Source organism: Neopelma chrysocephalum, unplaced genomic scaffold (assembly GCF_003984885.1).
Source record: "Neopelma chrysocephalum unplaced genomic scaffold, ASM398488v2 Primary Assembly neopelma1_191, whole genome shotgun sequence".
Taxonomy (NCBI): domain Eukaryota; kingdom Metazoa; phylum Chordata; class Aves; order Passeriformes; family Pipridae; genus Neopelma; species Neopelma chrysocephalum.
This window is the reverse complement of record NW_020897853.1, coordinates 292,271-313,666: the sequence shown is the minus strand read 5'-3', so window position 1 is coordinate 313,666 and position 21,396 is coordinate 292,271. Positions and strand designations below refer to the sequence as shown.

Below are 21,396 nucleotides of genomic sequence, written 5' to 3'. Positions count from 1 at the left end.
AAAGTGTCTTTGTTTGATGACACTTGGCCTTAACTCCCAGCACAGCTCCCTCAGTGCAGCAACCACAGCAGCTTTGCAGCCTCACTGTCTCTTGTTTCAATGTTTCCAGGAAAGATCTGCCCCAGAGCTCTGTGAAAACCTGTAGGTTTATCACTCCTGTGCTTAACTCTCTCCTGGAACCTGTTGGTGAGGGACAGTGCTGTGTTTTTGGTGATGTCTCTCTCTGCTCCTCAGAGGAGCCCTGACCACGTTCCCATCCCAGGCGGTGTCTTCAGCTATTTCTAAACTCCTCCTCTAATCCCTCATCTGGGTACAGCTTGACCTAATTTGCCAAGCTCCTGCCAGCTATGCCAGTTTCATAAGGAGGGGTAAGATGTGGAATTTGTGTGGAACACTTTGTTATTTTGCACAAGAGTGGTTTTTCTTTCTTTGTTAACGAGGCACTTGTTTATGTGTATGTGCAGCTCGAAACCATCTCTCTTGATGCTCCTTTATTTCCTGAAAATGACTTCCCTTGTGCATGGGGAAAGTGCAAAGCTATTTAAAAAGGGGGAAAAAATAGAAGATGAAAAAAAAACCAAGCCCTTGATTCCTTCTGCTCATGCTCTGCTTCCCACCCTGCAAAGGACCACTGTGTGCCATCCCAGTGGCATGGAGGGAGGGGCAGAAGCTCAGGAGCAGTGGCTGAGGTGGGCAGGAGAGCCCCTCTCTGACAGGGAAGTGCTTTGGCAGTGGAACTAGTAAGGAACAAAATTTTATATTGGTCTGTGCAGGTATCTTGAGTGTGTTTAACTCAAGACTGTGAGAGCAGCCCCACTTAATCCCGTGGGAATAATTATAGGAATGTTATTCACAGGCAGTGCAGGAGGGGGCTGATTTTTGTGAGTGAGGCTTGGCTGCTGCTGCTGCTGCAGCTCTCGTTGTTTCCTGGTTTTTCTTTGGAGAACTCTGAACAGTTATCATGAGTGTGATTTCTCTTTGGTTCAGAGACACTTTGCAGGGTAACACATCTCTGTCTTTGAACAATCATTTGGTGTTACATGTAGCCTGGAGCTGGTTTCACATAAAGCCTTTGTTGCTGGAATGTCCCAGCACACAGGGACATGTCCCCTGCAAAGTCCTGCCTTCCCCAGGGATGTGTGGGCAAGCAGTGAAATGTATTGTCTCCTCTTCCAAATCAACCCATATTTTCTTCTCTTCTCTCTGGAGAATCACAGGATGGTTTGGATTGGAAGGGACCTTTAAGGATGACGTAGTTCCAACCCCCAGCCATGGGCAGGGACACCGTCACTAGCCCAGGAATCAGACCTCAGGCAGGCTCTGTTCCCCTGGGGCTCAGTCTGTCCTTGTTTCCTCCCCGGTGGCCAAGCCCACCTCAGCCTCCTGGGCTGGGGAAGGGGCAGAGGCCCCTTGTTTTCTGCCCAGCTTTCCTCTCCACATGGGCTGTTGGTCCTTGTCCTCTGTGTTCCTGATCCAAGGCCTTGGCTGGTCCTGGCTCTGGCACATCCCACTGCCCAGTCCCCATCACCCACCTCTCTCCAATGTCTCATCACTTTTCTGCCAAGGCAGCATCCAAGGAACGCCCTGCTGAGCAGCAGCCTTTTGGGATGCCCCAGGACTCGCTGTTGCCTTTCCATAGGCTCAGGCAGGCCCTGTGTGCATTTGGGCAGGTCAGTGCAGGCTTTGAGCTTTGCTTGTGCCCCAGGAGTCTCCGTGTCTCAGAACACTCCAGGGTGATCCTGCCCCTGGTGCCTCAGGGGCCTTGTGGTGTGACCCAGCCACCTCCCCGTGCCTTTTGGCCACCCTGGTGCAGTCTGGACAGAAATATAACAGCAGTTTAATTTGAAAAGGTAGTCAATAATGTATTTCCTGTGATCTAATTCCAGTTGTTGCTGTAAAAATGTTGTACATGTCCGTTCTCCCTGACTTATTGTGAAGAACCCACCGTTCCCATTTGGACCCCAGAGGGGAAGGGACAATCCACAGGGTGATCAGTGGATGGGGATCCCCACAAAGGGGCCGGAAGAGCCATTAGGTCCCAAGGGAGAAGGGGATAGCACTGAGGTCCCACAGCTCTTCTCCTCAGGCCCTGCCACCGTCCCCAGGGAATCCAAGTATTCTGTGGGACACAGAGGCACTTTCTCCCAGAGATCCAAGCAGAAAAAAGAGCAGAAGAGGTGGCCAGCACCCCTTTCTTACTGATTAGGGGGGTTAACCCGTCCCTGGCTGCGAAGCCTTGAAACCCATTTCCCTCAGCCACATCTCGGAGTTCCTGGCTGATCCCGGGGGCAGCAGCACACACAGGAATGCCCCGTGGGCTTGGGTGGAAGGAGAGGGAAAGAGGATCCAGTTCTATCTCCCAGCAAGGGCAGGATCTGTAAAACACAGAAATAGCCCCAACTGGATTTCTGCTTTAATTATTTGAAATTTAGATAAGCTCCCTGTTGTGTTGCATAAACAACTGGTGATATGTCAGGTGCACTTCCTTGGATACGTACAGTGAGCCCAGTTCCCTCTGCAGCCCTCTCACCTTCCCTTGGATTAGAGGGAAAGGAGTTACAGGATAAAAAACTGTAACCAACCACGGGCTGTTCAAGCACTGTGTAAGTGTAAACATTTATTTTAAGACCAATTTAGGCTCTTTTTGTATGTCTTTCAGTTACATCTGTTTCCGTGGGTGAAAAATCCTGGGAAAAGATGTGACCATCATTTAACAGCCTGAACTACTAAAGCTTGAATGTTGAATGCTCCCTGGGTGTTCACAGACAGAGCCTGACACCAAAACAATAAAGGAGTGTGGAGTTAAGGTAACACACAACTTTTAAAACATTCTAAGATAAAGCAGAATTGTAACTTTGTTGAATTCTTTCCATGCTCTCTGCTGGAAACTCAGGGTGCAGGCTCGGGTTTAAGTGTCACAAGCTCTAATTGCTTTTACAGGTTTTAGAGTTTGGGCCACACTCATTCAAGGAATTTGGGAGCTGAGCTTAATGGACTTCCCAAGAGTTAACAAGATTCCTTAAATGCCATGTGCTGACTTCCTAACCCAGCTAAGAGAAATGCTGAAAAAAGAGCTGTTGCTGAGCTCCAGTTCTCTGAGCCAGGTATGTCTGAGAGCAGGGATTTGCCTCCCCGCACTGAAGCACAGCCACGCTGGGGTTTCACCCACACTCCCTCACAGGGGGCTGCAGCAGCTCCTTTTCCTGCCTCCCAACAGAGCTCAGCCGTTGCAGCCTCTCAGCAGGGGATGACATAAATTCGGGCTTTGCTTTTATCCTGGACAGAATCCAAGGAGCCTCTATTATAATCTTCCAGCTGATTGATCCGATGGCTCTGGCGGCACTGCTGATGTCCGGGGCACTCTGGAACAAGGCTCTGGTTTGACCCTTCCTGCTGGAATGGTTCTGCTCTCTGTGGGCTGACAGGAATTGCGTGTGTTTGCAGCCTTTGGGTGCAGACACTCCTTTGGGAAGGAAGGATCCGTGTTCCTGTCTCTGCTGCAGTGAACAGCTCCCAGTGAGTGTCTGTTTACCAGCTCACTTTCATCCAGCCAGTTTCTGGCAGGCTGCCCTCCCGTTCCCTCCCCTCCCACCTCCCCTCTGGCTCACTTTTTCCACAGCTTTCTCAGCATTCCTTCCTCAGCAAGACTGTTTCTCACCCTTTGCTCCTCCTTCCTTCAGAATTGGTTCCATTCCTGCACCTCAGGAGTGCTGATTCACCTCCTCCCCACACACCTCAGCTGCAATGCTGCAGCCTTTCCCTCAGGATCCAGACACTAACCCATAATCCCATTTTTATTCTGATTTTGGCTGTGCACTTCATTATGCCATGTGAACTTGAGGCTATTTCAGAAGAGCATCCCTGGAATTTTTCCAGGCCAGGTTGGATGGGGTTTGAAGCAACCCGGTCTAGTGGAAGGTGTCCCTGCCCATGGCAGGGGGTTGGAATGAGATGAGCTTTAAGGTCCCTTCCAACCCAAACCAGTCAGTGGAGAGGGATGGAGCCATGTCATGGAGGTTGGAATGTACCACTGGGAGAGAAAACACAGGTACTGGGAGGTCTTTTCCAATGACACAATTTGAGGCGGCCATCAGGATGTGCCAACTTGTCATGGAAGCAAAGGGAAGTTAAACCTCAGCAAAGCAAGTTAATCTGTTAAGGAAGTTTTCCCTGTTGCTTCCTGCACCACATGGATGCTTTAGTTACATGGATGCACTTTATTTCCAAGCTGAAATGTATTTGTATCATCTGTATTCAACCAGTCACTTGGATTTGAAAGATTGCAACACTTTTGGAGTGAAACAGAGCTTGGACAAAACTAGTTATGCAGACCGGAAAGTGAGTAATTTATTAACTCAGTCTCTCTAACACTTTCTTAACTTTTTGTACAGGAAAGCTGTATTGATAAATATTTAACTATTTTCCTACCCCCAAATACTGGAATGAGGGAAAACCATAATTTTTTTTTAACTCCTCTAAATTCAGCCTCAAGGCACTTTGCCCAGGAGACATGAAAATCCTCCAATTCCATCACTTAACCTCTTTAGTCACTTTTCTGAGCACCTTTTGCACATAAAGATCAAATGGAAATTCTCCATCATGGATTACTTTCAAATGTTTAACAAATGCCAGCTTTAAGGAAAGCCTTCACCCTTTACTATGGATCTATTGATTCTAATGGCCATAACATTTGTGGCCTGATTGCAGCAAACAATCTGGACATTGTTAGCCCATTATTCCATTAAAAACCAGGATATTGGAGACTTGCTGCCTTATTTGGGCTGGTTTTTAGGCTTCACTATTTCAGAGTGAGCTCTTGGCCATCTCCAAGGTAACAAGGAAAAGCTGTGCTACAGTGAGGACAAAACACAGGTGTGTGAGACTGTGGGATCATCCTGGTTTCTTCCACCTTTGGAAGGCACAGGAACAGAATTCCATGGAGAGCTGGGGCAGTTTTAAACACCAGTGTCTGGTGGAAGGGGCAGGTGCACTGTGCTGCCGTCAGGGGCCTGCAATCCACAGCCTGGACAGCTGAGAGTTTGAGAAGGAATAAACAGGGAGGAAAGTATTAATTCAAACTGCTGCTGGAAATGAGCTGGAGGAGGGAACACCACAAAAGCCTGTGGACTGTTCCTGCCACTTCTGTTCCTTGTGTTGCCTCTCTACAAACAGAACCAGGCAGGTGATGTGGAACAGCTTTGGTTCAGTCTTCATCACCTGGAATCTCAGAACTGGTGATGCTGATGTTCAGTTCCCTTTGTCCCTGTGTTTTGTGAGTTAGAACTGAAGCACAATGTCCTGTTCACCACCATTCCCCTGCACCCATGGCCTGAGGGAGGGACTGCAGCTATCAGGGTCCTTTCAAAGCACTGGGGTGTCTCCTAACCCAAACTTCCCTGGACTCATCCAGCAGTGGGAAAGCTGCCAGCAGGCTCAGTGCTTGGAGTGCCTCATGCCAGGACTGGGTTTGGAGGACCCTGTGGGGTTCCCTGAGGGACACAAGGAGTGCACAGGCATTGCCTGGGGCACGAGTGATGTTAATGACACCCTGTGTCCCTGGGAATGACAGAGTGAAGTAGGAGACAAAGATACCCTGGGGGAAAGCTGGCAGAGCAGCCCTGCCTGAGCCCTCTCTGGGATCTGTCAGCACCCTGAAGCAGCACTAAAGGAACATGACTCTGTAGGAGCTGAGCAAAGAGCCCCCAGCAAACACAACTGCTCCCAGTGTCCCAAAAATGGATCTTTGGAAAAAACATACAAACCCGTGTCCGGCTCCCACTGATTTTATTTGAATTAAATAAAAAAGTGTATTTCCCATATTCCATTGATTCATCTCAACCAGTCCCAGCAAAAGGCAGTTTAACCCTCCCACCACCCTTGGAATTCAAACACACCAGTCTGTGGGCCCTGGGAGGGGTTGTATCCACATCACTGTGGAGTGAAAAGGACCTCGGAGACAGACTCCATGGCCAGGCCACCATGACTGACTTCCTGTTTAACCCTTCATGGATCCCACTGTCTGAGCAGTACCTGGAACTCTGTTCCAAGCTGCTGGACACACATCCCAGCAGTAGGAAATCCCATCTGTGTTCTGGCACAGCTTGGTAAGTCTGAGCACAGGGCTCTCCTCTAACGAGGTTGGCTGAGCAGTCCTGCCTTGGCTGCCAGAGCCTCGTTCTGCTGGATGTGGTACTCCTGGAATCTCATGGAGATCCTCTGTGTCATCTTTAAATACTTCTGCAGGCAGTTGTCTGAGCAGGTCATCTGGAGGAAGAGGGAGACAGAAGGCTTCAAACAATACTTAAAACACTTCCCCAGCCAGGACCCAAAGTATCATCACATACAGGGACAAACAGTGAGGTGAGCACATCTCATACTGTTAAACCTCAAGATGAGGGCAGTAGAAAATGGGAATTTTAATTGTGAAGTTTAGTTTTTGAGGGATGCCTGAAACATCTTTTAGTATTCATTCTCATATGAAAGTCTCCATGGAAAACATTTAGGATCTAGGATATATTACCATTTCATCCTTGGGCTCCTCTTGTGAAATTAAACTGTATATTTTGCAATAAATCATAAATCTATTGAATTAATATATTTTGTTTTAATTCTGTTTACAAACACATAACTGTTTTATGGTCCAGACTCTGCAAGCTCAGCTTAACCTTTTTTTAACCTTGTTCCCACTTAGCTCTATTAATTTTCTAGTACCTGCTTGGTTACCCTTGAGCAAAACAACCAGAGCACATCAGTCTGCTGGACAGGGAAGTAAATACCAGTAAATACCAGTAAATACCCATCCATAGAATTTTTAAAATTTAAAGTGTTTTTTTTTCCTTTCTTGAAGTGTAGATAAAGAGCTGTGAGATTCTTTCTGAGCACCAGTTCTACCAATTCCGTGCCAGGGTTCAAAACCTTGCTGCCACTGCAGGAGGACAGAAAGGAAAGCCAAACACTTTCCTTGATGACTTAGAAAACCAGAAAACTGCTTTGGTTCTGCTCAGTACAAAGAGATGTGAAAAGCAGAAGGGATGAAAATGAACAAGACCAAACCCCACACAGCTACACCTTGGCCTGGCATCAGCTGCAGCAAAACCTGCTGAGCAGGAGTGAAGTCTCACAAGGAAACACATTCTGGAACTACCCCAAGCCTGTGCTCCCAGAGGGAGTGGTATTTGTGACACCGTGCCTGGGAAGTCTAGACTTGCAGCGGAGACTTGCTGCAGGGAAAGAGGTCAGGAGCTGTTTATTCAAGTACAGAATCCCAAAGGAGATGCCTGGAGGTATTAATCTCAAGTATTTAATAAAAAACTACGACTTTAAAGAGGAACACGGGAATTTCCACACCAGATCAGAGCAGTGGTCCCAGCTAGACCAGTGTCCTGTTCGCAGCAGGGGCCAGAGACACGTGCTCTGCAAGAAATCCCATAATGGCTAATTATGGACAAAACTTCCCACAAGAAAGTTTCTTCCTAGTTCCCCTGTTAACAGATGGCTCCTGCACTACCAGACATGGACCCTCTGCAACTCACAGAACCAAAAAAAGGCAGATCAGAATCACAGGGTGGTTTGGGTTGGAAGGGACCTTAAAGCTCATCTCATTCCAACCCCCTGCCATGGGCAAGGACACCTTCCACTAGACCAGGTTGCTCAGAGAATCTAAGAATATGTTTTGGACCTAAATAATCTTTAGTTCAGAATAATTATGACCTGTAATAGAATTCCACTAAAGCAGATGCAGAGAAGATCAGGGAAAGAAATCTGTCTTTGGAAGTAAGAGAGCTTTGTCCAGAGCAGGAGAACCAGAGCTGAAAGGAGACATGATTTCTGCCTGCACTGAGGAGTTGAACTCCAAGGAGGCAGAAAATGCTCAAAAACAATGGTTGGTTTATAACTTCAGGGGTTTTTTCCCTTCCAGTGGAGTCAAACAAAGGTTATTAAACTTTTAACCAACAAAATGATTAACTCTGAAACAGCCTCTCAACAGGAGCAGAAGCAAAAACATGCAACTAATCTCATTGAGAGCTTAATGTTTTCTGCAGGTGACTCCGTGATGGAGCTCCCTGCAGTGCAGAGCAGTGGATTTAACAGCCAGAGCTGTGCAGGCCCATGTTCCCAGGACACACTGCAATGCAGGAATGTGGGTGAGTAAACAACTATTTCAGGGGGATTGTTCAAGGATTGAGATGTGCTGGAGGCAGGCAACTTCCATGTCCATGGAGTCACCATCCATCAGAAGGTGGGGCACAAGAACCTCCACTGACAGCTCAGGGAATGACACAACTGCAATGAGCAGCCAGTACTCAACAGAGATGGGGCAGGTTCCTGTGTGTGTAGCACCAACAACCTACTCCTGGAATGGGTTGGTGGAAAGGGACCTTAAAGATCATCTCGTTCCACCCCCTGCCACGTGCAGACACACCTTCCACTAGCCCAGGTTGCTCCAAGCCCCATCCAACCTGGCCTAGGACCCTTCTAGGGATGGGACACTCACTTGGAAGCAACATGCCAGGCCCCCATTCTCAACTGCAGAACCTCCTGCCTGGGTTTTTAGCCACTGGAAAGATCAAAACTCTCCCATGTTGCTTCTGAAATTGGAATGTTAAACAGCAATTCTACAAAAGGGTCATTAAGAAGCAATTACCTACCTCTTCTGGTTTCACATCTCTGCTGGTGAAATCCTTTATGCAATCCAGGAAGCAGTTTTCTGTAAGTTTATTGTATGTGCCAAGAAATTCCTTGAACTGTAAATAAAAACTGGACAATGAGTATTAAAAACAAATTCTGTGTTAATTTTTCTTACACACACCTGCCTGGCCCAGCTGGTGACACTGATACCAAAGGATAAGTCACTAGAAAAATTTACTATTGGTTAGAAGATTTCAGCATGAAATGCTGCCCCTACTTGAATCAGATACTAAACTGTGCTTGTCAACAGCCAAATGTTTAAATCTTGGTTGCTACAGAACTAGTCTTAACTCAGATGATAACTTACATTTCCTCCCCATGCCCTACACCTGTCACTCAATGTGACAAAGTAGTAAAAGGTCTTCAAAGCCACCACTCACAACTACATCTCACCTGCTTGATCTGGTCAGATTCTGATATTTGTCCAGCCATATTCCACCACCTACGGCTCAGTCACCTGTTCTGGAGACAAAAGACGAGTTTCACACAAAAAGCATAAATATGAACTGCAACATTTACATCAGAATGGAATTTTATACATCCTTGAAGTGTGTTTAAATGGCACTTTGCTGGCAAACTTCCCAGCCATTCACTCAAAGGGGAGTTACCTATTTGAAATGTATTCAGTGAAAAGAACATCCACGATAATTCCAGGTACAAAACCTTCCCAGATCCACCTGTTAATTGCTGTCCTTGAAACACTTTAAGGCATTTCAAACAGCTAAAGTAACTTATAAAATACCTTATTTATGTTTTTTAAGTGCTGTCAAACTCATAAAGTAAAACTAGGGCAGGAGCTGGGGGAGAAGCAAAGCCATAACATTTTCTGGCCTTTAGAGTTTCAGTGACTTTAGATGCCATCTGTGAAAAGTAAGGAAGAAAGGCAAATATAAACTGGCAGCCCCTCTGAATAAATGCAGCACAAGCCAGGCTGACTCAGAGCAGCAGGGCCTGGTTTCTGTGTAGCTGCACCAAGCACTTAAAACTACAGCAAATGTTCTGGTCCTTGACTGGAGTGAATTAAATGCAAGAAAACACAGAAAAATGAGAATGGCCTTAAAGGAAAAGAAACAAAGAAACATGGATCCAAGAATTTAAGCAAGCATCCTCAAGGAAGACTCACATTCCTAATCCAGCACGCTAAACAAGTTAAGGCTTGAAAGCATCCCTGCACATTTCCTGGAGGAATACTGAAACCTAGTCTTCCTTTTCCCTTAATTTCCATATTATCTAAGGCCTATCACAGATGACAATGCAAACTAATATCACATGTTGATGAGAAGAAGCTCCTTCAGTCTAATTCATATCAACTTGAGGAAGAAAAATGAGCACTGAAGTGTAATCACTTTGTGGAAAAAAACTTCATTTAGCCCTTTAGCAAGGGCTCCTCACAGTTAATCTTCTGTTATGCTTTGCCAAATTTTGGGCAAGATATTCATGTTTTAGAAAGCTTTAACTATTCCAGTCTCTCAGCAGGGGGAAGGGAAGGGGTACCCAAGCTGCCTGAACAAGAACAAAGAGACAGTAACAATTATTTCTACAACAGAAAGAAAACTAAGCACTAAAAACAGCACCAGGGAGCTCTCAGAAGGATGAACTCTCCCTACACCCCTTCCCAGCAGCACAGGAATTACGACATCTGCCTCTTAACATCACACTGTCCCTGCACAGGGAGCCAATTCAGGGATTGGAGGTCAAGTGCACATATGATTCTTGGATTTAAGATGGACATCCCCACAACCAAGAACTCCTCATGGGCACACAGGTTATTCTGAAGGAGAATCTACAGAATATGGTGATTAAGAGGAAACAAGATGTTATTCAGGTTGTCACTGAATCACAGACTGCTTTGGGTTGGAAGGGATCTTAAAGATTATCCAGTTCCAGCCCCCTGCCATGGGCAGGGACACCTTCCACTAGCCCAGGTTGCTCCAAGCCCTGTCCAACCTGGCCTTGAACACTTCCATGGATGGAGCAGCCAGAGCTTCTCTAGGCAACCTGTGCCAGGGCCTCACCACCCTCACAGCCAAGAATTTCTTTCTAGTATCCAATCCCTGCCCCCTGTCAGTGTGAAGCCATTCCCTCTTGTCCTGTCACTCCAGGCCCTTGTCCAAAGTCCCTCTCCAGTCTTCCTTCTCCATCATAAACCTCTAACTTGTTTTAGGACATGACTGTTATGGGGGACAACAACTGGTGAAAAGGGATGGCAACTCCACTCTCATTTCTCAGCCTCTTAGAAAATAAGGGCAGTGACAATTCTCCCAGGTCAGTGCAGGTAGATAATTAAAGAGACAGAAACCGCAGGAAAGACTTTTGCCTCTGCCAAGCACAGGAAGCTCAAAGCTTCAACAGTCAGTGCCATCTTCTCACACTCAGTGTTGCTTCATAATTTCTGTTTATAGCAAACTTGGTCTGTTTTTCTGGACTAGTTTGGCAAGATTCAGAACTGCAGATCGAAACTGCAGCTTCACAAAGCTCTGACACCTGGGAAAGACTCTGATTCACATCAGCACAAAGGCACCATCTGATTGTCAGTGTCTGCAGCCCTTGTTCTGATGCAGGTGTTTCACACGTTCCACAGCCCAGCAGTGAAATCCCACAGCTCTGCTGCACCTTTAGCTGTAAATCACAGGCCTGAACACCTAAAAATGTGCTACCTGGACATTCCCAGGAATGTGCATATCTGGTTTGCTCTAATGTCTGGTAAATGTATCATTTCAAGCTTTCCTGCTGTTTCTCCCTTTCCCTTCCAACTTCTGAAAAAAAGCTTAGAAAACAGGGATGACAGAGCCCATTCCAGAGCTTGGCATCTCGACTAACCCCCCTCAGAGCTCCCTACAGAGCTGCTCACACCACTCCAGAGTGCTCAGGTTTAATCCTAGAGAGCCTGGATTGACTTTCCGCTGGGCTAAATGTGATTTGGAAATTCGGGACCGCACTTTTAAACAAGTCACACGGAGGGAAGCAGATCTCTGAATAAACCCCGGCTGCAAGGGCCACGTGGTCCAGGTGTGCTGGGTCACCAGGAAAGGAGCAAGCCTGAGAAATCTCCCTTCTGGAAAGGCCCTGGAGCAGTTCCAAATATGTTTTGATGTTCTAAAGAGACATTAAGACAAGTCCTTCTGAGTAAAATAAGCAGTTAAGGATAACCTGAGGTTTTGGTTTCTCTTACTTAGGCATTATGGGTTTTCCATCCTTTTTCAACAAATGCAGCCTTTAGCCCATTCAAACCTGTTCTCTGTGCAAGATCCACCCCAGCTCCCAGCTCAGTTTTAGAATCTGGAAAATGCTTCTAATATTTGCTTCTGCTGTGGCTGCCACTCCCATTGCCATGGAAACATAAACACAGTCCACTTCCTAAGGAAAAGCTGGTTTGTAACTGAAACCAGGGATTAGGTGAAGGATCCTGAGCACGGCAGGAGGAACAGGAGCCAGAACTACAGATGTCAGAACTCTTCTAAAACTTCTGATCTGTGGGAATGAGCTGTGTCTCCAGACCTTTGGAGGCAGGGGGATCATGATCTTAACTCCTAAGTGCTAATAATTGGAACACAACTTTTAATTGTAATTACTGTACTGCTGGGTGACCAAAAAGCCTCCCTGCATCACCAGCCTGGAGTTATTACAGGTGAAGCACTTGGAGGAAGTTTCTTTTCCACCCAAGTAACCACCATTCCTGTCCATGACCTAATCTGGAGTCAGGAGAATCCTTTCCCATGGAAGCCAAACAAGCCCTGTGTTTGGGGTGGATTTTTTCCACCTTTTTGTGAGGAGCTGCATTTTCCTGGGGAGAGAGGTGGTGGAGAGACACCATAAATCCATCATGCTTGTTATCCTGATTAAGATCTGAATTACATGTAGGTAAACACCTACTTTATCAAGATAAAACTTTATCAAGATAAAGATAAATATCTTTTTAAGCCTTTGCTTCCAGTTGTACACAGTGAACACCACGTGAGTGTTTCTGAAAAGGACAAGGAAGAACAAAAACATCAAGTCAAAGAAATGTGTCAAAATAAAGAGGAATAAAAATATTGAGTCAAAAACTTGTGTCAAGATAAAGAATAAAAATACAGATGCAAAGAACTATATCAAGATAAAGCCCCCGCAGCCTATAAAGTTCTCTTTATTGCTGGGGATCATTAGGCTAAAAGCTGACTGATATTAGATTTTTAAAAACCCAAAGTAATTGATTTTAAGAGGCCAAGGGCCTTTAAAGAAGTGAGAATCACATGGTGAGGTGAGAAAGGGGCTGATCAGAAGGAGGCTGGATAAGCAGCTGTACCTGGTGCACAGGTTATTCTAACCCACAGTCTCTTGGATTTGGGCTGGACCCTGAAGGAAAAGAAATGAATTGTAGAAATCTGACACGAAAGGTGAGTTACCACAGTCAGTGCTAAATCAGAGCCCCGAGAGCCTCTCTGAACACACCGAACACGTGGGAGGGCCTGTCCTGGGAGGAAACACGCCTTTTCCCATAAGCGTCTCCTATTTAAGTTAGATCAGACCTGGCTAACACTTCTGACCCTACAAAATCAAAAGCTGGAGATAACTCCGCATCGATTATTTTTTTTTCCTTTCACTCCATCCTCCAGCTCCCCCTTCCAAGGGCACCTTGGGTTCCCCCTGCTCACCCAAACCCCGGCACAACCCCGGGCACGGAGCGCCCTTCTCCCCGCCGGGAAAACCTCCGGGCAGGGACGGCCTTTCCCTTTCGGGCCCCTCAGGGAGCGCCCCGGTCCTTCAGGGAACGCTCCCGGCCTCTCACGAGCGATCCGCGGCCCTCAGGAACACATCTGGGCCCTCGGGAACACTCTGGGCCCCTTACGGGCTCTCCTGGTCCCTCAGGACACCTCCCGGTCCCTCAAGGGCGCTCCTGTCCCTCAGGAACCCTTCCACGCTTTCAGGAGCCCTCCTGGTCCCTCGGAAACACTCACAGACCTTCACGGGCACTCTCTGTCCCTCAGAAGCCTTCCCCGTTCCTGAGGAACACTCTCTGTCCGTCACGGGCTCTCCCGGGCCTTCAGGAGCCCTCCCGAGCTCTCCCCATCCCTCACGGGCTCTCCAGGTCCCTCGGGAATGCTCCCGGCCCCTCAGGAGCCCTGCCCGCCGCACAGGAACACTCTGGGCCCCTTATGGGCTCTCCCGGCACCTCAGGAGCACTCCCGGCCCCTCAAGGGCGCTCCCTGTCCCTCAGGAGCCCTTCCGGACCCTCAGACACACTCCCACGCCCTCACGGGCACTCCCGGACCCTCAGGAACTCTCCCGGTCCCTCAGCACACCTCCCTGTCCCTGAGGAACACTCCCGGTCCCTCCCGGCTTCTCCTGGTCCCTCAGGAACACTCTCGGTCCCCCCCGAGCACTCACCGGCCCCACGCGCGCCGCGGCCCCGCAGATTCGCCGCGGGGCGGGGAGGGGCGCACGCGAAGGGCCGCGGCCCCGCACAGGCCCCCGCAGATTCGCCACAAGAATTGACGAATCGGCCGAGGTTCCCCGCTCCCCCTTCTCCCGCCGGGCGCGGCGTTTCCCGCCGGACGCTCTTCGGGGAAGGAACGCCGGTGGCCATGGCAGCCCGCGCCGCCGGCGGGAGCGGCTGAGGCGGAGCGGCTGGAGCGGGGCTGGAACGGGGCTGGAACTGGGCTCTCTGCCCGCCAGGCACGGCGCCCGCGCCCGCGACCTGCGAGGGAGCCGCGCCCCGGAGCCCTCAGGCCGCCACTGTGTGAGATCCCCCCCCCCCCCCCCACCCCCCCCCCCCCCCCGAAGCGCAAAGCGGCTCCGGCTCCAGCCGGGATTCCCCGGTCAGCCTCACGGCGGGCGATGTGCTGATCCGCTCCACGGGGCCCCGCGGGGAGAAGCCCCCCGGGAGGGCGGCGAGGCTGGCGGTGCAGAAGCTCCGTGAGGGGCTCTGTCCGTGCCCGGCCCCCGGGGCGGGTTCGGCCGCACACGGAGCCGCCCCGTGCGGGGCAGGGACCCCCCGCAGCGCCGCTCCAGGTGCGTCACTTACCATCGCTCACCATCATTTACCTTCATTTACCATAAGGTACAGCCAGGGGCAGCTCGGGCTGGTGCTGGAACCCCTGAGAAGTGTTTGCAGCCATATAGGACTTAAAGGCATCTTTGTATTCTCCTCCCGCAAATGTCAGCACTCCTTGTTTTCCCAGACTGTTTTGCACGTAAAAGCCGAGTTGTGCAGGGTGGTAAAACACTGGCACAGGTTGTCCGGAGAAGTTCTGGATGCCCTATCCCTGTGAGTGTTCAAGGCCAGGTTGGATGGGGCTTGGAGCACCCTGGTCTAGTGAAAGGTGTCCCTGTCCATGGGGGCAGGGATGTTTATTCCCTGTTAAACATCCCTGTTTATTCTCTGTTAAACATCCCTGTTTAAAGGATGTTTAATAATCTGTTTTTCAGAGACTTTTTCACATGCTGTAAAGCAAGTCTCTCATCCAGGCTATCAGAACTCGTTGATGTTTATAAACTTCAGCTCCAAGTCCACTGTTGCTTCTGTTTTGAAAGTCACGATGTTTAGGGATTCAAAGAGAAGGGGGATGTGGAGATCTGGGTCAGTCAAGCTGTAGTGAAAATGCACAAAAGGTGATTATGACCACAGTAAAACTGCTTTTATTTTTAGGAGTCCTCAGCACTACGGGATATCCAGAACTTCTGCTTCCAGTGGAAGATGCAGAGCCCATGTTTTTATCCCAAATGGTAAGAAAAGTTGCTGTTGCTTCCTGCAATCCTGAAATAAGAGAATGAATAGCATTTTCCTCAAAAAGCTGTAGCTGTAGCATCACAAATGTTTGGCTCAGACTTTGCACAACAACTTTGCAGTTGCTTCTCCTGCCAACGTGATATTAATGCTGAGGTGTCTGGAGGGGTTTTATTTGCTGTACTGCCCGTTGCATAATTAATACCAAGGCTCGTTTTTAAATTCTGGTGTAATTCTTCCTTTGAAAAGGTGGGTGCACATGACACAATATTTGTTAAAACCGTAAAACTTTTTTTTTTCTCTTCATATCATAGGGAAAGAAATGGGCATTAGTTTATGTGGAATTCTTTAATACTTAATTCTCTGTGTGGGGGCAATCCTGAATTGTTTGAGATTAGCAATTTGGCTAAACTTAAACAAGTATAGTTCCACTACTACTTCTTTGGCCATAAATGAGGAGAATACACTTAATCAGCACTTAAAATATATAGCTTTAATCTGAATTGTGCTTCTAAGGTTTTAGTCCCTAAAATGCCATGTGAGTTCTTGACTACCAAGTCCAGATGATTCTCTGGTGGAGATTGTAACAAGTTTTGTGCCAAGACCTTGTATTAGTGTGTGGGTGTGATTCCATTTGTGTAATAATTTGTACAATTCCATCTACTTCTAAAATTTTGGCCACTGAAAGCAAAGGCTGTGATGTTGCCTTTTCTGCTCTTCTGAAGGATTTTCCTAGAGAAGCTGCAGTGCAGGAAGATCCTTCACTGCTACTGGAGGACAGCAGAGAACCTGAAGGTAAGACACATCAATCTGCTGATATAGCCCCTTTTTTTGTGAGAAAACTGATTAATTAGAAGAAAAGGGAGCTTTAGTTTTATCTTAGGTATTTATTTTTCTTCATTATGAAAACTCTTGAGGGAAAATATTAAAATTTTTCTTTGATAAAAAGATGATCATTGTAATTTACAGTCTTAAATTTTGCAAAATTTGCCTCATTCTTGCTGGCATTGCAGTAGCTCTTGTGATTAACTGAGTGGGACTTCTACAAGTTCACCAGAATGTTGAGATTCTTTTTGCTGATCAAACTATTCATGTCTCTGAATAGAGAATTTGGGGAAGGGCTTGCTTGGATGCATTTTCCTGTTGTGAATAATTGTACTACAAAGACATATTTTTCTACAGCAGCCTATACCCTAAAAGTATATTTTTAATAGTTAAGAACCTTAAGAAATCACAATGCCAATGTCTTACGTTTCTGAATCTGCCAGCTCCAATCAGATTTATGGAAGGGAAGACTTTTTGAAGAAAATACACTTTTACAGGTTTCTTGGATATCTGGGGCTATGTAGAGGAAAGAAACACAAATCAATACCCTATTTAAGGCCAAAATTCAATATTTTAGTGTCCTCTGACTGTAGGGAAATACGTCACAGTCCTTTTTTTTTAATTACTTTTTTTCAAGTTAGAATTTGCAGCATTTTATGGATTGATTTGTCTGAGCTCGTTACCCTTTAGACTTTACTTCCAATTATTAGATTTCATTGGTACCAACATTCAATATTATATAAAGTTGTGTTAAATGAAGCCTTCCCTTACTCTCATCATTACTTAAGTCTGTTAATTCAGTGAAGGGAAACAATTGGTTACTGCAGCAGATGATGTGGTTTGTGCGGGCAGCAGATTCTTCACAGCAAAACTATATGTATTGAAATTATACTTTGTTTCTACCTGTAAAATAGACATTTTGTGTCAGTTAGCTCCACAAAGTGTGTTTATATCCTTCCCCACAGATGATGTCTTTATTTCTCAATATGCTACTGGGCAGAAGGAGGCTCTGAGAGCAGTGTTAAAGCAAAAGTAAGTATGTGCTGTTGGTGGTGGCTCAGCTGTTCTGTTTCTCTAAAGATGTCCAATTATACCCCTTCAGTTTTTGCCAAAATGTTTAGCTGGCAAGGAAAAAAGTATTATTTGCTGTTCTCTGTTACTATTCTTTTTCTGTCTGTGAAGGTGTTTTCAGTTTATTTTATCATTCACTGGAGTATCTTGTTTATTTTGTGTATTTTTGAGAACACCTTTAGACTACTGGAATTAATGATTTCATGATAGAAGACTCAGGCAAGATAATTCACCTTGTGCCAAAACCATGTAACATTTTAAGAGACAGATAAGGACACATGCTGTTTATCTATAGACTGGAAATTCTGAGGATCAAAAATTTAGTTGGACTTGGCTACTGGAATCACAAAATCACAGAATGGTTTGGGTTGGAAGGGACCTTAAAGACCATCTCGTTCCAACCCCCTTCCAACACTTTCCACTGGACCAGGTTGCTCCAGGCCCCATCCAACCTGGAATATTGAACTTCACAAAACACAAACTGCAGACACATTCTTTGTTGTGGTTACAGGAAAATGCCTTTTATATTAGGAACTGTAACATAAACCTGAGACATTTCTCATGTCATCCTAAAAGGTGAGAGTAAATTTGTTTCACGTGTGCTGAAAGCTTCAAGGAGAAAAGCTTTTATAGTGATGTCAGTGCTACGGATGGGAAATCATTTGCTTGGAGGGGATATGGAGAAAACAATGCTATTGACAGGCTCTTGTTTTTATAGAGCTCAGAATACTCCTGTACTTAAGGAGGTGAAGGTGCAGCTCCTGGGAAATGCCTCCACGGAAAGAAGGGAAGGTGTTGGACATGACCCCGGGTCAGCACCCAGGGAAGTGGACTCTGCAACAACCATTGCAGCAGCCACTGCTGCTGCCATTGCCAGCACAGCCCCACTCCTCAAGGTGAGTAAGTGGCTTGTGGGAGTGTTAGTTCTTTGTCCACTAAAAATAGCAGATGTTCCAAACAAGCCTCAGATTGTTTGTAGCAGCTCCAGAGAGCCTGAATGTGTCTGCTCCCTGTTTTCTGTGTGTTTGTGATCTCACACCAGAGGGAACTCCTTTGGATTTGGCTGAATGGGCAAAGGACAGAGACCATTTGATTTACCTTTAAAAATTCATAATATTGCTGAGCCACCAAACATTAGGGCTAACAAGGATTTTAATTATGTCTTTTGGGAAGCAAATCCAGGATTCTGGATTGCACCACTTCTCCAGTAAGATGTGGGTTTTTTACCCCTTCCTTTTCCTTTTTTTTTTTTAATCCTCTCTTGCAGGTCCAAAATGATTTGGAAGCCAAAGTGAACTCAGTTTCAGCATTACTTAATAAGCTGCAGGAGACAGACAGACACCTGCAACGTGTGGCTGAACAGCAAACCCATCTGAGGGCTCAACAGGAGAAGCCCCACTGTCACCACAGAGTCAGTGAGCTGGAAAAACAAATGAATGCTTTCATGGTGCAGCGGATTCAGCATCTGGAAAAGCTACAGGAGCAGCAAATGAATATTCAGGTATCTTAAGTCACAATACAGAAGCTTTAGCTTAATCATTTCTTCTGTATCTCAGTGTTAAGATTGTAATAATTTGGATTATGTCTTAGTATTAGGAAGAAAGAAGGATCCAGTGGCCAGCTCGGGAGTTTAGAGCTTTTGGGAAAAGTTTTATTTCTTGTTCTGTCCCAGATATCTCCTTCCCCCTTCTCCCTAATTTTTGTGTCTGTGGAAAGTAAATGCAAAAACTGTGAAATGTTCTCATTCCCTCTGAGAAATTGTTTAGATCTTTGTTAGTTGAGGAAACTTCTATTTAATAAGTAGCAAAATTAAAAAAGTAAGTTATATTTAAAAGCCCTGTGTGCTTTTTGAAGGGTAGAATAATGTCCAAGCCTGTCTGCATTCTGAGGTTGTTGTAAATGACTTTTCTCCCAAATAGAATGTCAAAATCCACTTAACATGATTTCATGGCAAGTATTTATTCATGCTTAGATTTTTCCTTGGGGAAATGAAAGCATATCTCAGGAATACTCTGTCATTTTGTCTCTTAGTCTCATCTCCTCAGCTCTGCAGTGAACACACGTGGGCTCCAGCAGAGTCCTGTGCCCTCCTCCAGTCTCCTGACAAAGCAACCTGAGCAGCCAGAGCAGAGATCACTCACTAACCAAGTGCCTTTGTCTCAGAGGGGTTTGTTTCCTCCCAGTGATGTTCCTGCCCAAGGTGAAGACACTCTTAGTTCCTTATTTTCTGTCTTAGTTTTGCATTAATTTTGTTTCCATTAATATTGGATTGTACAACACATCAATAACGAGTAGTAAACATTCCTTCAGTATAATTGGTTTTATTGCCTGAATGTACTATGTAACAGACCACATATTCTGAAGATATTCCAGTCTCTTCCAGTTCTAATTAAAGTGAGAGTTTTGATTTACTAAGTGCTTCTGCACCAGGAGAGGCCTAGACTTAACTTAAAATAATCTTACTGAGAAATAATCTGGGTGGGAGCCTGTAATGAACTAGTTCATATTATAATTAGGTTTGGGGCTTTTTGCTCCCTTAACAATAGCATTCAGAGATACAAAATGTTCTTCCTGTTTACTTTTTTAACTAGTTCTGTGATGTTTTGCGTTTTTATGAAAAATTCATAAAGCTGGCATGGCTTTTTTTTCTTCCTAGGTTTTTTTTTTCTGGATTCTCCAAGGGCATGGAGGGAGAGGACAAGGGGGAATGGCTTCAAACTGTCAAAGGGCAGGGTTAGAGGGATATTAGGAAGAAATTCTTGGCTGTGAGGGTGGTGAGGCCCTGGCACAGGTTTTCCAGAGAAGCTGTGGCTGCCCCATCCCTGGAAGTGTTCAAGACTATGTTGGACGGGGCTTGGAGCAACCTGGTCTAGTGGAAGGTGTCCCTGCCTATGGCAGGGGGGTTGGAAGAGCCATTAAAGATCATCTCCTTCCAACTCAAACCATTCTGGGATTCTCTGATATCTTTTCCTATGAAGAAAATTGTTAACATTTAAATAACTGCTTTTGCTTGTGTTCCCTGAAGCATTTTCAAGCCACTTTCCAAGTAATGGGATTCCTACACAAACATCTCCTCTGAAGACCCCAGTTCCTCGCAGGTGTGCCCCAGAGCCTGTATCAAAAAATGGGAGAATCTCACAGAAAGAAAACTCTGGGATGGAAAAGGAAAATATTCCCAAAGCTACAAGTGAAGGTATTGTAGGACACTCCTGTCCTCCACTGGCCTGAATAGGATGGCCTGGGGGGTGCTTTGTGTGGTCCTCACCTGTTCTGAGCTATTGGTTTGGTGACACTTAGATACAAGTATGGAGAATATTTGGAATATACATTTGGAGAGGGTTAGTTTTGTGAATAAGTCACTCATAACTGATTAAAGACTTGTTGGCAGTGCTGATCTAACCTACAGCACCTCGACCTGATTGCTCACTGAAATGTTTTCTCACGTGGAAGATCAAGTGCCCATTCATTATCAGGTTCTAAGAAGATTAGACAGAATAATGTAGAACTTGGGAGCCACTCAGTAACTTTGTCATTATCACTGGTTGAATTGAAATCTTTTGGATTTTTTTCATGGATCCACAAACTCTCTGTGTTATTGTAGTGAAAACAGGTGTAAAGCAAACGTGGAGGAATTTTCTTTCACTGCTTTTGGTCAGGTTAGTGGCATGAAACTCAGGGTTGGACATTTAATCAAAAAAAATAACCATCTTTTTATAGTTGGTTTTGTTTAGCATTGTTTGAGGATCTGAGGTGGAGGAAGAACATTTAAAGGATCCAACCATTGTGCTCTAACAAAGTGCCTGTGTGTGTCTGTATCAGATCCTTCTCAGGTGCTGCTTCTGTCTCTGTTACAAAGCTGTCATGTATTTCTGTTGTTCACTGGGTCCAGGAATAAATGAAATGAGGCAAAGGAAGAAACATTCTGTCCATAATGGCTCAGATTTGTTCTCTGTGACTCAGTCCACTGCCACCCCAGTTTCATTGATCTGTACTCTAGTTTTGCTAATTTAAAGCAGTCTTAGGAACACAGTGTGAGTGCTTTTATGTGACCTGCCTTATCTGAAATAGATCTGTATTTTTAAATTTAAAAAATATTTTTACTATCC

At 45.9% G+C, this 21,396-nt stretch overlaps 2 protein-coding genes and 1 long non-coding RNA gene across 11 annotated transcripts in view; 2 read left to right on the top strand and 1 right to left on the bottom strand.

The window, feature by feature from the left end:
- The first annotated feature begins 1,859 nt into the window (after window positions 1-1,859).
- On the top strand, window positions 1,860-8,655 carry LOC113976977. The gene is made up of 4 exons (XR_003537237.1): window positions 1,860-2,807; window positions 2,941-3,104; window positions 3,285-3,516; window positions 8,043-8,655. It is a non-coding gene; the product is annotated as an uncharacterized LOC113976977 (long non-coding RNA).
- Window positions 5,768-14,123, bottom strand: TIMM9 (translocase of inner mitochondrial membrane 9). 7 transcript variants are annotated; one of them, XM_027702681.1, is made up of 5 exons: window positions 14,056-14,120; window positions 12,974-13,023; window positions 9,082-9,150; window positions 8,649-8,744; window positions 5,768-6,264 (listed from the first exon to the last, which is right to left on the bottom strand). In XM_027702681.1, exons 3-5 carry the CDS (start codon window positions 9,118-9,120, stop codon window positions 6,130-6,132), a joined length of 270 nt encoding a protein of 89 aa, XP_027558482.1. In that variant the 5' UTR covers window positions 9,121-9,150; window positions 12,974-13,023; window positions 14,056-14,120; the 3' UTR covers window positions 5,768-6,129. The 7 variants fall into 7 exon arrangements, with proteins under 7 accessions (XP_027558482.1, XP_027558484.1, XP_027558483.1 ...); XM_027702683.1 differs by lacking the exons at window positions 12,974-13,023; window positions 14,056-14,120 and adding exons at window positions 11,289-11,290; window positions 13,918-14,040; XM_027702682.1 differs by lacking the exon at window positions 14,056-14,120 and adding an exon at window positions 13,916-14,010 and having other exon boundaries at window positions 12,974-13,022.
- Window positions 14,124-14,198: 75 nt separating this feature from the next.
- The window catches only part of KIAA0586 (KIAA0586 ortholog), a 72,969-nt gene continuing 65,771 nt past the window's right edge, over window positions 14,199-21,396 (top strand). Inside the window, exons 1-8 of one of the 3 annotated variants that reach the window (XM_027702676.1) lie at window positions 14,199-14,407; window positions 15,317-15,393; window positions 16,120-16,189; window positions 17,185-17,251; window positions 18,009-18,186; window positions 18,558-18,791; window positions 19,322-19,490; window positions 20,316-20,483. In XM_027702676.1, coding sequence (XP_027558477.1) covers window positions 15,376-15,393; window positions 16,120-16,189; window positions 17,185-17,251; window positions 18,009-18,186; window positions 18,558-18,791; window positions 19,322-19,490; window positions 20,316-20,483 — 904 coding nt within the window. In that variant the 5' untranslated portion in view covers window positions 14,199-14,407; window positions 15,317-15,375. The remainder of the gene's footprint in view (window positions 14,408-15,316; window positions 15,394-16,119; window positions 16,190-17,184; window positions 17,252-18,008; window positions 18,187-18,557; window positions 18,792-19,321; window positions 19,491-20,315; window positions 20,484-21,396) is intronic. The other 2 variants (XM_027702674.1, XM_027702675.1) reach the window with 2 other exon arrangements.

Excerpts from the sequence above, each read along its gene's own strand:
- TIMM9 (XM_027702680.1), bottom strand. The coding sequence starts at position 9,120 with ATGGCTGGACAAATATCAGAATCTGACCAGATCAAGCAG. Across the intron at positions 8,745-9,081 it reads AATCTGACCAGATCAAGCAG|TTCAAGGAATTTCTTGGCAC; the intron begins GTGAGATGTAGT and ends TTTTATTTACAG. Across the intron at positions 6,265-8,648 it reads GAGATGTGAAACCAGAAGAG|ATGACCTGCTCAGACAACTG; the intron begins GTAGGTAATTGC and ends CTCTTCCTCCAG.